Genomic DNA, 16379 nt, shown 5'->3' on the forward strand with positions numbered 1-16379 from the left:
CACAGTCTCGGCACTTACAGTGTCTTCCTTCTCCTAAGCCTCAACTTTGTTGGCTAGAGTTTCTCAAGAGTCTGGTTGTTAAAAAACAACACACAGGGTCAGGCATGGTGGCTCACGCCTATAATCCCAGCACTTTGGGAGGCTGAGGGGGGCGGATCACCTGAGGTTGGGAGTTCGAGACCAGCCTGGCCAACATGGTGAAACCCTGTCTCTACTAAAAATACAACAATTAGCTGGGCGTGGTGGCGCACGCCTGTAATCCCAGCTACTCTGGAAGCTGAAGTGGGAGAATTGCTTGAACCAGGAGGTTGCAGTGAGTTGAAATTGTGCCACTGCACTCCAGCCTGCACGACAGAGTAAGACTCCATATCAAACAAACAAAAAACAACATATAGATTCCTTAGTCCCTCCATGGGACTGAAGAATCAGAATTTCAAGGGAGGGCTTGGCATTCCTCAGGTTTGGTAAGCTGCGGGGTGGTTCTTAAGCAGGCTCAAGTAGGAGAAACTCTGTGGGCCAGTCGTTATTAATTAATAGAACCACTGAAAGATGGGCTTGATCTTTTAATGGCCACACCTGCATTTCCACTGGACCCTCCCTGTGCTGCTTGTTGTACAACTCCAGAGGGTACTACTCATAACTTGGTCTTTTTGAGTGGTGCCCTTGGAATTGTGTAGTACACAGCTTACACATCTGTGTTTGGCATCGTCCTCTCCCGTTGCCACAGATGCCCTGAGTGGAACGCATGCCCCACTTCCCCACCACCTGCTCTGGCTTCCCAGTATCCTGTCTTGACTTAATGGGCAGGCTTGTTCAGTTCTGTGTCTCAAGTGTTTATCTTAAAGCAGTCCTTCTTAGCTAATACCTGTAGACTGAGAGCAAGAATCAACAGTGAATAAATACCCTCTTGTTCATAAGGAAGCCAGCTAGTTGTGGAAATGGAGCAAGCAAGAGAAGGGAGATTATGAAAAGAACATATAGAGGCAGCCTTGGGGGTGGGGAGAAAGAAGTAGGTTGTGAAGAGGGTGGAGAGGGAAACAGACATTCTGAATGGCAAGCCCAGGAGACCAGAGTGGTATGGGAATAGGAAGAACTGAAGTTCTCAAGTTGCATTGTTACCCAGCACTGTAAGATAACAAGGTCCTTATCCACCAGAGGCTGGAAGGCTCCCATGTGAGATAGAGTTGAGGAGGTGGCTTGAGGGTAGGGCTGGAGTATGGGGTTATCCAGGCTTCTTCTACTTCTGTGCTTCTGTGAAACTTTGAAGAGGTGATTGTAGATAAACCTCGGTCCAAAATTGTGTTATGATTGTATTGGTTCTGAGTTCTCATCCAGGCGGTGTCACTTCTTGCATGGCTCTTCTGGGGCAGGGTCCATGCTCTCTGGTGGTGGTGAAGGAGCTGGGAGTCGGACTCAGGAGCCTGGCTTTCCCTTCTGGTTCTGCAAGGAGCTGTGTGACTATGGGCAAGTCATGCCACCTTCCAATCTCACCATTCAAGTGGCAGAATTGATCTAGGTGATGGTGAATGTTTTAGGCCCAGGAGTCCCCCTTCTAATGTAAATAAAACCTGTGGACCTTGCGTGACCGTTTCTGTGCTCTTGGGGTCTCCTCATCTGAGAAAATGTGAAATGAAAAATCATCAATTTAGTGCTGTTTGGAAATAAAATTTGGTTTTGTTAATATTACAGTGTCCTTTTATGTTAAAAAAAAAGTTCTTATATGAGCAAGGCACACTATCTATGCAGTCTACAAGTAGTATCTGTTTGGAGCCCTTGTCTTTCTTCCCGCATTGGATTCAGTGGCTGTAGTGTGGTAGCTCTTTACATCTCCAGGGTCTGAGGCTTGTAGGTGGGAGCCACTGCTCTGGATCAAGGTGTGTGACCTGGAAACACTTGGGCCATCTCTGGGATGTGTTTTGGCTGGTCCACACATAAAATCTAAATTTCCATCTTCTCTTAACCACTCAGAACATCTGACAGTCCCAGGCCCGTGATGACAGCTGGGGCCAAGGGGCAGCCCTCCCTTCACACAGGACACACAGTCCCCAGCTGGCTCCGGTCCCTTTGTGACTCATGACCTGACTGAGACTCTGGGTATTTGGATTTGTGACCCTTGATCTAGATGACTTGTGAAATCCTTTCCAGCCCTCAGGTGCCACGATCTAGTGGTCTTGAAGAAAGAATCCTGATTATGAGAAGTATATAGTGTGCATCTAGGCAGGGGCAGGGAAGGCCCGTCCAGCTGGGTGGAAGACAAGTATCTTTGGTTCAGCATCGGAAATATTTCTTCAACACTCAAATAGAGCTCACATTGACCATGATTTTCCTTGTGGCCCTGGGGGTGTCCGTTTCAAGCTGTTCCTTGAATAGACAATTTATAGCAAAAATCTCCACTTTCCTTGACAGTGGAAGGAATTAGTTTCTCAGGCATCAAGATTTTCACTGGCAAACTGGTTTCAAAGGAACCAATTTGTGAAACTCTTTTCTTTTCTCAGTTATCAGAAGCCCTTTGGAAGGATGGTCCTGTCCCAGGCCTCTGGTGTTTGTGACTTGCAGATGAGCCTGAAATGCCCCAAGAGAGGGAAAGAAGATTCACTGAAACAGAAAAGGGGATAGATGATGAGAGGAATGTATGGTGGGGGGGAGACAGCATGAAGGATGGGTCAGAGCCAAGTGGCAGTAACACCTTTTTACAGGGCCACCACCACGCATGATCTTAATAACTAGCATCACATAGTGCTTGCAACGGGCCAGACTCTTCTTGTATGTTCACTGATGCAGAAACAGATGCACAGAAGCCTTGCCCAAAGTTACAAAGCCAGTGAGTGGCAGAGCTGGGAATTATATCAGGCAGTTTGGCTCTGGAGTCTGTGTTTTTGATCACTGCATTATCCTACTTCCCTAACAGTTGTTCCAAGACTTATTTCAGGCTCCCAGTGCCTCAGTGTGTGGATGGTGGCAGGTGGATGACAAAAGGGGGCATTTGAAGTTTGCAGAATTACCAGGTAGCCCAGTTATCAGGGTTTCTCACTGGCGTCTTACAAGTTGAGTCATTTCTAGAATATGTACTTCCCGTTATTAAGTTAATCTGCTATAAACCAAGGTTAAATCTAGCTTTTTATATATGCATGCTTAATAAACATTGTCATGCATAAAAAGGCAGCAGTATTTATTTGTGGTACCGCCATTTTTACTTAAATATGTTGAATTGAATTTTAAGATTAACTTGCACTTGCAATAGATAATAGTTACTATAAAAGGGTATTTTTTCTTCAAAAAATATTTTCTCTATCTTTATGCATTCTAAGGCAGTGCTTTCAAATGTTTTAAAGCTGAACACTCTACCTCATTTCTTCCTCCAAAGATAACATATTTTAAATAACTCTGTATTCTGAATAAGCTGCATTTCTTAAGCGATAATTTATTTGATTTCTCATCTAAATAATCCTCGACACATAATTGCTGGTCTCAACTTTTTATCAACATGAGATAACCAGTGTTCTGCTTCAAGATGATGTAATTTTAGCTGTGAACATAAGAGCTTTGTTTCTCTTAACCTCTATTTTCCTAGGTTAGACACATGTAACCTTTCTGATTCACCTTTGAAATATGAGTAATAGCTTGGGAATGCCCCTGTCCTCTTAGCTTGGAGATTTGGGGTTTGGGCCTGGGTTAAACACTTACTGGTCCAAGGTTTATTGTTTAAAGTTAAAAATTTAAATCAACAGACTTCATACACTTTTGTTTTAGGGACAGGCAGACATGTGTCTATCTTCCTTTTATCCTGTGGTTTAAAAGTATCTGTGCAAGTATTGCTCTGATGTGATAAAAGCCTCAGTCTTGCTGCTTGCTTATTAATTAAAGCATTCGGCTCAGGGCAGTATGGTGGACTGTGTCTGGCTGTGTGGTGCACTCTGTTAAACAGAAAGTCCTGCGTAAGCATTTGGGAGAGATTCTGAACACTGAAGGCCTGCCTCTAATTTTAGCTGATCTGTTTTGCAATTGCTGATGGAGAAAGTAAGTACAGTATCTTATTAATATGACAGGTTCCTTAGTTGGGTGCTATTTTGGTGACTTCCTGGGTCTCTGTATTATAAAGTTAGTGGTCAGGACTAGCCATTGCCTCAGGTGTCTGAGAGCCAGCTCTCAAGTGAGAGTGTGTGTTCCCTGAAGGCAGGGCCGACTCTTGGTCAAGTTTGGTCTCTGCCTCTCATCTTGTGAGGTGTTGGGCCCATAGGGGACACTCAGTTGATGTCACTGGCTCATTGCTAAATGGGAAATGTGCTTTCTTTAATTTAATTCTTCAGTTCTTATTTTGGATTTTTGGTTTCTTTTAGGGAACTGCCTTGTCCAGAGCCTGACCTTTTTTTTTTCCCAAAGGAAAAATTATTTAAATTTGCATATATATACAAAAGTAGAGAGCAAAGTATAATGAATCTCTATGTACCTGATGTGCAGCTTCAATAATCATCCTGCAAATCCGGTTCCACCAGTTTCCCTAAACTCTTCACTCTTCCCTTTCATTTCCTTTCTCCTTTTCTCATTTTTTCTCTTCCTCTCCTTTTCCTTCCCATCAGTATTTTAACATAAAATTTAAACATCCTCCTTTTCACCTATAGATATGTAGTTATGCATCTGTAACTATAATACCTTCTTTCTTCTTTTAACATAAATATTGTATTAAAAGTTTAAAGTGTCCAGCCAAGTGTGGTGGCTCACACCTGTAATCTCAGCACTTTGAGAGGCTGAGGCAGGAAGATTGCTTGAAACCAGGACTTTGAGACCAACCTGGGCCACACAGTAAGACCTCTGTCTCTAGAAAAAAAAATAATAAAATAATTAGCTGGGCACAGTGGCGTGTGTCTGTAATCCCAGATAGTTGAGAGGCTGAGGTGGGAGGATCACTTGTGCCCAAGGGTTTGAGGATGCAGTGAGCTGTGATTGCACCATTGCCATCCAGCCTGGGCAACAGCAAGATTTCATCTCTTTAAAAAAAAGGTGTTTAAAGTGTTAAAAGCACAGCAGCAAAATTAATAACCATCCCTTAGTATCACGAATACCTAGTCCATCTTCTGATTTTTCCCTGCATTATCCAAGATATCTTTTTAAAGTCCCCCTCCTTTGCTTTTTGCAAACTATTGGTTTGTTGAAGGAGCTGGACCATTTGCTTTAAGTTTGCTCTAAAGGTTGCTTCCTTGAGGTATTGTTTGACTTGTGTTTCATATAAGGTCATTAGATCCGGAGGCTTCATGAGATTCAGGCTCAACTTTTTCAGAGCCTGACTTTCTAATAACTAGGTGTGAAGTGAGCATATTAATAGTTGAGCATGGGAATTAGTAAGACGTCCCCTCTGAAAGCAGAGAGTAGGCGTGGGCATGGGTGTTAGCAGATGGGGCCAGGTGATGATCAAAGCACTAAGCTTGGAGTAGATGAGTTTGAGCTAAGATGCTCTAACCCAGCTGTGAGCCCCAGGACCTGGTCTGCAGCATGATGTGAAGAGGAGGAGGTAGCATCTGGTTAGGAAACTTTTTCAAATAACTTCTAAATGATCGACAACTCTCAAGCAATAGCTTGACTGTTGAATAGAGGATTAAGAAAAGTTGGTTAAGGAAAATGAAGAAATGAAATGGTCACAGAAGTGTGGGAGGAGAATGGCTGAGACTGGGCCACAGTCCAGGTATGGGACTGAATTTCTAGTGTTTCCCACCATGGTCTCTGTTGAAACTTCTCCTCCTGGTTGTATGGCCACATGATGGCCCAGAGCAGCAGCTAGCTCTTCAGAATTTACTGGCTTGTTAAACTTTCCAGAGCAGCTGCTTTCTATGGTCTGTGTTGGGGACTGGCAGCCACACGAAACTTGAATCACAGATTATAAGAAATAACACTATCAGCAGCAGGCAGTGAATGCATGCTGATGTGAATGCCTAAACAGAAATGCACAAATGCTGAGGGATTTATTCCAAGTGGTGCCTCCATACTCTTCAAAGTGGAGAAATAACTGTTGGACTGGCTGTAATGTTGGCCCTAGAGTTGTGTGGGCTTGAAGAAGGGTTATGCAGACTCTTGATGTATTGTCTTCTCTTTAGTAGCTAGTGGGATGGACTCAGCGACCTTAGAAATGAGATGTTGGCACATGTATACCAAAAACAGCATAAGGACACTAGAGAGAGGGGGTGGAGAGACTTTTTTAGCTTTGTGACCCTGGACTTAACACCTATGTGCCTCAGTTTCCCCATCTGTCAAGTGGAGAAAATCATCATCATCACCACCTCATGGGGTTGGGTGAGTTAAGAAAAAAATATATATAAAGTGTTAACAACTGTGCCTGGCACATAGTAGGTATTCATCCAAGCACCTGAGATTTTATAGCTCTCGGTAAATATCTGCTTAATGAGTACATAAATGTTAGCCATTATATGAAGCTAGGGCATTATTACTGCATGCTCGTGTCAGCTGATACTGTGTGATATATATCAGCACTGTGAATGAAGAAAGTCACAACTTTTACATAGGTTTCAGGAGGTGCATATACAGGTAGTAAAATTAATTGTCAGGTAGTAAAATTAATTGCGCTTTGGCTAGCGCTGGAAGCACAACTGAAGCCATGTATGTGTGTAAGCTGGTCATTTATATACAGGTTGTCAGTCCTTAGATGCCCAAATGCTGCCACTTTGAGGAATTCTTTGAGAGCTACCAGTGGTGTTTCAGGTCCTCTGTGGTGTTCCCTAACATTTGTTATCGATGTGTGTGTATGTCTCTCATCTCCTCTGTTGTCTGTAAGCTCCTAGAAGGCAGAATCTCCAATAGTGCTCTGCATGAAGCAGGCAGTCACTAAATACTAAATGCCCAGATCAGATTATGTTTTCAGCAAGACAGGGAAATTCATCAGATTTTTATTAGAATACACTGCGTAGAACGTGTGTGTTGGAGGGATGTTATATAAGGAACTGCCTTTTTTTTTTGCAGGGAGATAAAGGAGTTTTCTCATCACTTGTTGCATATGACTGTGATTCTGCAAACATGTCATGGTCCCCAGACTATAGGCATGGACCTGGATGTCCATGAGAATTCAAGGAGGCATAAGACATGGCCTCTACCTGCAAAGGCTGCAGAGACAGACCAGAAGCAGGCTGAAAGTTAAAGAAAGTAGAAGGCAGTTTGTGCACTGGACTTCAGAGGAGAGGAGTATGGTCTGCAAGCTAAGCAAAGGGAGGTTTTATGGAAAAGTGGGTGGGTAGCAGCCACAGCATTTGCAGAGAGGACATAAATTACTTCTTTGGCTCAAATGACAAGGTGAGGTTTGTATGACTGAGACCTAAGTGTGCTTCAGGACCCACTTACTTGTTTTTGCTACAGACAGCCTGGAAGTGGAGTTAGAGCCACTCCAGTTAGGCTTTGTTAGCTGCATGGCAGTTGGGTGTAAAGACCACTTTGAGTTGAAAGGCCTATCTGGCACTTCTTTGCCAGTCTCAGCTTCCCAAGTCAAGATAAGACTAGTGCCCGCTTTCTAGGGTTACTACAAGTATTAACGAGACAGTAGGTATCACCATTAGTAGATGGGCTGAACTTGGAGGAAACATTTGGGAAACAGCTTTATCAGGTGCACGTCTCTATTGCCAAAGGCAATGTGGAATCTTCCCACCTGCCTCTTCAGAGCATCCTGGGCAGATCCCCTAGAGTCCTTGTGATTTTCTGTAGGTTACCAGTATTAAAAAGCCAGTTTTAGTCTTCTTCATTCTACCAAGCTCAAGAGTTTCAGAAAACAGCAGTGCTGAAGCGTTAATGTCAGCATCTATTTTTTTTTTTTTTTTTTTTTTTGGTCAGGTGGGGCAGTTCTTGCTCCACTTATTTGCCTCTTTCCACCCGCTGCTGGCCTCTCCACAGTCAAGGGTCAAGGGGATTGGAGATTAGAGAAGTAGGCAGTCTTTTCACTTACCAAGTGCTGGTGAGCTCCCTCTGGGCTGCCACATGTCTCCTGTCATGGCTGGCTTTTTGTGGGGGAACATTAGTGGTTCTTTAGAGCTGCCTCCCTGCAACTGTTATACCACCCTCAGGGACCTTACAAGGACCTTTCCCTGATGCTCTGTCCAGCTGGCCTCTGCAGCTTTCACCTCCTCCTGCCCTGAGCCTTCTCCACTGGCAGATAGCCCGCCCACTTCTGCAGGGTCCTACGTGGGGCATCTGGCTGTCTTCTGATTCTGAGCCGTCCTGCTGGTCCCCCGGGAAATCCAACATTCCCGTCCTGCCAGAGTTGCCCTGCTGCCTGCTCTTGCCCTGCAGCCCCCCTAGCAGCTGCAGCCAGGTGAGGGGCAAGCCCTCTGCAAGCTCCTGGAACTCCCTGCGCTGTGGTCCAGAAACCATACGGGGTGGGCTCATGAGCTTGAGCAGCTCTGCAGTGCTTCACTGGGCCGTGCAATGCCATTTTTCTTTCTTGCAAGTGCTCCATTCTTCAGGAGGGGTCCTCTCCTCTACCCTCATGGAAGGGAAAGGGAGATGCTGCAGAGCTCTCCTCTCTTTTGTTTATTTATTTATTTATTATTTATACATTTTTTGAGATGGAGTCTTGCTCTTGTTGCCCAAGCTGGAATGCAATGGTGTGATCTTGGGTCACTGCAACCTCCCCCTCCTAGGTTCAAGTGATTCTCCTGCCTGATTCTCCTGAGTAGCTGGGATTACAGGCACGCGCCACCATGCCCAGCTAATTTTTTGTATTTTTAGTAGAGACGGGATTTCGCCATGTTGGCTGGGCTGGTCTTGAACTCCTGACCTCAGGCGATCCACCCGCCTCAGCCTCCCAAAATGCTAGGATTACAGGCATGAGCCAACGCACCTGGCCTCTCTTTTAACTTCCATTGGAAAACTCTCCTCCTAAGTCATCTCTAGCCTGCTCTGAGATGGGCTGTGACATTTGGTCACTGTGTAGCAAGTCCTGTGAGAATGAGCCGAGTGCCTGTCTTTAGAAAGTGAGTACTTTCTAAAGTGTGTGTCACCTATTGTCTGTAGTTTTGAGTAAACAGGAACAGTCTCATTCTGTGTTCTTCATAAGGTTCATAGTGCAGGGCCTGACACATAGTAAATACCCAGCGAGTACTGGCCACTATCATTATTTACCTTCTTTGGGCTGTAGAGTTCTCATTTGGAAAGTGGAGTTTATGGTGGGTTCTGCTTTGCTTGCCGCTTAGGGCTGTTAATTTGCATGAAAGTATCATAAGTCCATTTCATTTTTATACGTTAGCCACAGCAGAACGGGATCTCTCCGCGCATGTTTAAGGCCTTTGTAAGCAAGAGCCACCCGGAATTCTCCTCCAACAGGCAGCAAGATGCCCAGGAATTCTTCTTGCACCTGGTGAATCTAGTAGAGGTGAGTAGTCAGTCTTCACAGATGCTCAGCGGGCTTGTAAGAAGGGTGCCGAGCCGCTCAGTGCAGTCCGCTGTGGCTTGATCAGAATGCCTCCCCACTCTCTTCTTGCTTCAGTCTTTCCTGTTGAAGCTGGTTCAGAATCAGCTCCCTGGAAACTCTCTGCTCGCTCCGCCCACTTGATGTGACTGCTCTTCACACTCCAGTTTCCAGACACTTGTGGATCTCTGTGCTCCTTTTAACCTGTATGTGTTACAGGAATGCTTGCAAGTTATTCCATTCACAATTTATTTTTTTGTGGTCTTTGTGACAAAGTTCTTTAAGAGCCCTGCGTGGTATTTGGTGTCCTCCTGCCACTGCTCAAAGATGATGACTCTGCTTACATCAGAATTGAATGCCATTAAAAACATTTTTTTTTTTTTTTTTTTTTTTGAGACGGAGTCTAGCTCTGTTGGCCAGGCTGGAGTGCAGTGGCATGATCTTGGCTCACGGCAACCTCCGCCTCCTAGGTTCAAGCAATTCTACTGCCTCAGCCTGCTGAGTAGCTGGGATTATAGGCGCCCACCACCACGCCTGGCTAATTTTTGTATTTTAGGTAGAGATGGGGTTTCACCATGTTGGTCAGGCTGGTCTCGAACTCCTGACCTTGTGATCTGCCTGCCTCAGCCTCCCAAAGTGCTGGGATTACAGGTGTGAGCTGGAAAGCCACTGAGAATTCCTGAGTAAAGCCTTGTTTTTTTTTTTTCCTGGTTACAACAGTTTTCTTTGTGGAAAATATAGAAAACACAAAGGAGAACATCAAAACCCCCCCTAATGCCACCCGTGCAAACAGCCAGTGGTTTTTTTTGTTTTGTTTTGTTTTGTTTTGTTTTGACAGTCTTGCTCTTGTCGCCCAGGCTGGAGTGCAGTGGCACGATCTTGGCCCACTGCAACCTCTGCCTTCCAGGTTCAAGTGATTCTTCTGTTGTTTGTTTCCTTGTTAGAACTAGGCTTCGGTGGTTTCTCTTGTCTGCCTCAGGGTTACTGACTCACATGTGTGCTCAGGTCCATGATCTTTTCTAACTCTGTTTATCATTTATTAGTGATAACTTTTTTTTTAGAATAAAGCCTCCCGAGTAGCTGGGATTATAGGCACCCACTACCACGCCTGGCTAATTTTTTGTATTTTTAGTAGAGACGGGGTTTCACCATGTTGGCCAGGCTGGTCTCGAACTCCTGACCTCAGATGATCCACCTGCCTCCACCTCCCAAAGTGCTGGGATTACAGGTGTGAGCCACTGTGCCCAGCCAACAGCCAGCATTCACAGGTTGGCATCTGCCCCTCCCGTCACTTTCCAGGTCTTATGTTAATTCTCTACATGCTCTTCTGTAAGCAGTGTTTTCACTTTAATGTTTTGCCACATCATCACATCTGTTAACAGAGCATAATTTCTATTTTATTTGTACCTAATTTACATGAGTGTATTTACATAATCATATTGTACATGTTTTCATGTTTCTAGGGCAGCCCTTTATTTTTTTCCCTTTCTCTTTTGATTGGCTTCTCCTCCTCCTTCTCATTCCATGAATTTCTCTCCCATGGTTTTTTAATTTAATAATATTGAAATAGTAATCCATGATGAACTATATTTTATTTTACCAATCCCTGTTTTTGGACTTTAGATAAATTCCAGTGTTTTTCTATGAAAGTGCTTTGTGAATGGGCATGCCCAGAGGAAATGTTTAATAAAGCCAAGTGTTTACACCGGGTTTAGAGTTCATTTTCTACTAAGGCTTAGTGGCTCAATATTCATACATTTACTAACCTGATATAATCCATCCTTCAGAGGAACCGCATCGGCTCAGAAAACCCAAGCGATGTTTTTCGTTTTTTGGTGGAAGAACGCATTCAGTGCTGTCAGACCCGGAAAGTCCGCTACACAGAGAGGGTGGATTACCTGATGCAGTTACCTGTGGCCATGGAGGCGGCAACCAACAAGGGTAACAATTCCAAAGCGGGAAATTGGTACTGTGTGTCTTCATATGGGAAAACCCTCGAATCAGAGAGAATGGTTTAGTTACTGAAGTGTGTGAGGAGTAGACCCAGCCCAGGTGATGTCTGCTTTGCACATCTCTTTTCATCTCTTTGTTGGTTCCCATGTGACTTTTCCTTTGAGAAGAATCAAATGCATCACAGGTTTTATGGAGGCGTTATGGTTGGAACCTACTTCACTGCCTATAAATTTGGCCAACGACTGAGTATGGAGTCAGCATAATTTTGGGGAAAATTATTGGTAATGATGTATGTAGAAAATTCTTTAACACTATCATTTATAAGTTGTGCTATAAAGTCTGAGGGAAATGAACAGGACTGCATTTTTTAAAGTTAGACATTTGAGCAGAGGTCTCTTGAAATAATCCAGCTTTGGCACATGAGTATTTCAGCCACTTCTTCTGGGAGATAAATTGTGTCAGGGTTCTTTGTAAAAGCAAAGCCCATTAGAAGGGTCTCTGGGCTTTGGAAGAGAGATGGAGGCAGAGATGTGGCACTCATGTTTGGTGCCTTCTCCTTCCATCAGTCTAAGCTGGTTCTTCCTAGGCAGAATAGACAAATGGCATTTCTTTGAATTAACATCGTAGAAGCAAAAAAGACAAAATAGCTACTGGATTGCTCATCTCCTGTGAACCAGTCATTTTTGTAAAGTTCAGCAATTCCACTATGCAGCCATAAAAAGGAATGAGATCATGTCCTTTGCACATGGATGAAGCTGGAAGCCCTCATCCTCAGCAAACTAACACAGGAACAGAAAACCAAACACCACATATTCTCACTCATAAGTGGGAGTTGAACATTGAGAACACATGGACACAGGGAGGGGAACATCACACACTGAGGCCTGTTGGTGGGTGGGGGGAAAGGGGAGGGAACTTAGAGAACAGGTCAGTAGGTGCAGCAAACCACCATGGCACACGTATACCTATGTAACAGACCTGCACGTTCTGCACATGTATCCTGTTTTTTTTTTTAGAATAAAGAAAAAAAAGTTCAGCAATTCCCTGGATGGCCCTTTTTCCTCTTTCTTGTGTGGGGGGGTCATGGGTCAGTTTATGATGTTAATTGGAAGGTAATGATTATGATGATTTGAGATGAAATGATTTTCCTTTTCTATATGCTCATGCAGTTTTTGATCAGTTTCAAAAGGGAATGGGAGTCTGTTGTTTGTTTCCTTGTTAGAACTAGGCTTCAGTGGTTTCTCTTGTCTACCTCAGGGTTACTGACTCACATGTCTGCTCAGACCCATGATCTTTTTTAACTCTGTTTATCACTTATTAGTGATAACTACTTTTTTTTTTTTTTTTCAGAAAGGAGATTTATAATTTAGTTTCTGGAATTTGACTGCTGGGAACACCTAATATTAGCAACCTAGACATAAGTACATCATAAACTGATTGGGGACAGGGGAATGAATTTCAAAACATCTAAGATGTGTTTAGGAAAACACATATGTGTGTAAGTGTACTTAACAAACTAATAAATCAGGAGCTTTTTTTGGGGGGTGGGTGGGTAATACAAAAGAAATGACCAGAAAGGCCATTCAAATCGACATAAAATTTTGACTACAGGCTAGTTTCCAGGACCAGATCTGCTGGTGCTTAGGAGGTTCCTCTTTTTCCCTTAGTGTTTAATCATTTGAGTAGGAATAGCACAGAGGCCTTCTAGGTTGGTAGCCCTGATGTCTGAGGTGTTGGGTAACCTCCACAGGAAGTTGTCTCGGCAGTGTTGGTTACTGTCACGGGTTGTGTGATGGTGGCTAACTGCAGTCCTGTAGTTATCCTCCTTCTTGGCCTCACAGGGACCCATGACCTCTAATCATAGTTGCTGGTGGAACCAAATCAGAAAATGTCTAACACTGGATCTAGTTCTTGTCAGGTGCTTAGTGGTGGTTCTTTTTGTTTTTTTTCTGTTTTTTTTTTTTTTTTCCTGCCTTTGGTTATTTTATTTTAAAACAGCTTAAAGTTAACAAGAATGTTTTTGTTACTTTTGTGTATGTGTGTGTGATCATTGGCAAAAATTGATCCCCTAACACAATGTAACATCTCTTTCTGGCCATATCTGTTGGGTTGTGGAGGGAGTGCTGATTAGGGTTTTAAGTCCGGCTTTGTCAATAATTGGCTGGTTTTGACTTTGGGCCTCAGTTCTTCAGCAAGGCAGTGAAGGACTGGGAAGAGGTGAGCCCTTGGACCTTTTCTGGCTATAAAATACTCTGATGTGAAGGCCTTGTTTTGGGAGGATAGCATTTGAATAATCCCAGTATTGGCCTTTGGACAAACCAGGTTCATGGGCATTTATATCACACACAAGGTCTGACCCTCTCACCCACCCAGGCCAGGCCAAGCTCACACTTCCCTCCTGTCAGTCTCAAAGGGATCATGCAAAAAGATGTGAATGGCTTGATGCCACCTGTCGGTGCAACTCTAAAGACAGCCCCAGAACAGCCTTTCAGCAGGTGCATCTGGCTCTGTAAAGGACAACAAATAAGCAACCCTGGCCCAGCCCAGAAGCCTTCAGGGAAGACTGTCCAAAGAGGGTGCTTTTCATTTCCATAGGGTAAGAGCGATTGCAAGGTCATTCATTTGCTCTTTCACCCAGATGAACTGATCGCTTATGAACTAACGAGAAGGGAAGCAGAAGCAAACAGAAGAGCCCTTCCTGAGTTGGTGCGTGCCAAGATACCATTTAGTGCCTGCCTTCAGGCCTTCTCTGAACCAGAAAATGTTGATGATTTCTGGAGCAGTGCCCTACAAGCAAAGTCTGCGGGTGTGAAGTAAGTGTGTGTATGTGTGGTGGCAGTGGGGTGAGGAGGGGCCTTGAGAGGTGGGGACAGGGGTTAGGGAGAGGGAGTGGGTGTTATTTGTGTCTGTGTGTGTTTGTTCATGTGTGATGGGTGGGAGTATGGTTCACACACCCTAATTGTCGTCAAACTTCACTTGTGTGAGACCTGTCCAATAAAACAGGCCTGTGATTTATATTATGTGCTAAGGAGGGGTTTTCTTTTTTCTTTTTTTAAATGTAAGTTTGTGATTTATTCTCTATTAGGAGCCTGCCTGCCTGCCTGCCTGCCTGCCTTCCTTCTTTCCTTCCTTCCTTCCTTCCTTCCTCCCTCCTTCCCTTCCTCCCAACTTTGACCCCACCCCCAGCCCCTCTCTCACCAAGAGGATACAGCCAAGAAACAATCCCCTACCCCCAAATAGCAAGAATGACATTATTCATGAAGAAATTACAAAAATGCTTAAGACAGGCCTCCATATTTAAACTCCATTGCGCTATATTTTAACTCCATAATTAAAGACTCGGTCTAGAACTTGGTTGGCTATGTTTCTCCTTGGAGACTAGGAGTCTCAGGACATCTCAAAGTGGACAGGAAGTCTCCTGAGCATTGTTGAAACGAGCCGCTCAGGGTTTAGTCAGATGTCCTGTTTTCACATTGTGAGGCTGGTTGTCAGACACATAAAAGTTTTTTTTTCTCCATCTGCCACCCTAGTTGATTTGATACAGTCAAGTCCTTGCCAACACACTTCATATCACTGCACTTAATTGGAAAAAGTGTGCTTGCAGTGGCATAAAACAAAGGGAGGTCTGAAAGTTTGGCTCCAGGAGTTTTGCTACGTTCAGATATTCTTTGGCCATTTTTCTTTGAGGCTAAGGAGCTTTTGGCTAACATAAAGGGGGTTAAAGGATGGAACAGCTGGTGCAGGCTGTTTTTACCATGGCCTCAATAGCAGTTCAACATATATATATATAAAATTTTATATATTATATATATATTTTAGAGGGAGTCTCGCTCTGTCACCCAGGCTGGAGTGCAGTGGCATGATCTTGGCTCACTGCAACCTCTGCCTCCCAAGTTCAAGCAATTCTCCTGTTTCAGCCTCCCGAGTAGCTGGGAATGCAGGCACATGCCACCAAGCCCGGCTAATTTTTGTATTTTTTGTTTGTTTGTTTTTGAGACGGAGTTTTGCTTTTGTTGCCCAGGCTGGAGTGCAGTGGCGCGATCTTGGCTCGCCACAACCTGCACCTCCCGGGCGCCTCCCGGGATTCTCCTGCCTCAGCTTCCCGAGTAGCTGGGATTACAGGCCTGCGCCACCATGCCCGGCTAATTTTGTATTTTTAGTAGAGATGGGGTTTCTCCATGTTGGTCAGGCTGGTCTCGAACTCCCAACCTCAGGTGATCCTCCCGCCTTGGCCTCTCAAAGTGCTGGATTGCAGGTGTGAGCCACCGCACCCAGCAAATTTTTGTTTTTTTAGTGGAGACGGGGTTTCACTATTTAGCCAGGATGATCTTGAACTCCTGACCTCAGGTGATCTGCCCTCCTCAGCCTCCCAAAGTGCTGGGATTACAGGCATGAGCCACCATGTCTGGCCTCAACCTATATTATTTGTTCTCTGTGAAACCCCTCCCTCAGGCTTCTGCTGTTTCCGATTATAGAGTTCGTATGTTAAAAACAGGTAAAGCAAAAACAATTTATTTCAAAAAGGAAAAACAAGCTATATTTATTAAAATTATTTTTTAAAAGCTCCCTATCCAAGGGAGATTAATAGTAGTTCATTCAGGTATCAGTTGCCCATCACTAGGTGAGTTTTTATCCTAGGACTGCTCAGTTGTAGGTATGGGTGGTTGTGTGTGTGTATGTTGTGTATGTGTGCACATGTGCATGTGCCAGTTTGTGTCCTTGCAGATAACAGTTGTTGAGTTGTCAAGTTCAGTGTGAGAGACACTTTATTACAACTCAGAGATATCTTTGGGCAGTGAGACCTCTACACGCTCTATTAGTGATGGAAGCAATTTTTTAAAATCATTGACAGTAGGTTTAAGACTGATTCCTCAAACACTTATCCTTTTCTCTTTGTGCTTTTGTTCTGAGTCCATTTTGGAGGTGGAAGGTGCTTGTGGGGCCTGGAAGCTTCGAAAGCCCCAGGATCAGGTGTGAGCTGCCAGCTGGGGTATTGTTCACTTGCCTGGCCCTCGGCCACCCCTTTCTG

General features: G+C 44.2%; 1 protein-coding gene across 8 annotated transcripts in view; it reads left to right on the forward strand.

Moving 5' to 3' along the window:
* USP13 (ubiquitin specific peptidase 13) overlaps nt 1-16379 on the forward strand; it is a 162411-nt gene that overhangs the window by 106118 nt on the left and 39914 nt on the right. For all 8 annotated transcript variants that reach the window (XM_063621757.1, XM_063621758.1, XM_063621756.1 and 5 more), the window contains 3 exons: nt 9236-9361; nt 11185-11338; nt 13989-14163. In XM_063621757.1, the coding sequence (XP_063477827.1) occupies nt 9236-9361; nt 11185-11338; nt 13989-14163 (455 nt within the window). The remainder of the gene's footprint in view (nt 1-9235; nt 9362-11184; nt 11339-13988; nt 14164-16379) is intronic.

Source organism: Symphalangus syndactylus, chromosome 17, assembly GCF_028878055.3.
Source record: "Symphalangus syndactylus isolate Jambi chromosome 17, NHGRI_mSymSyn1-v2.1_pri, whole genome shotgun sequence".
Classification (NCBI taxonomy): Eukaryota; Metazoa; Chordata; class Mammalia; order Primates; family Hylobatidae; genus Symphalangus; species Symphalangus syndactylus.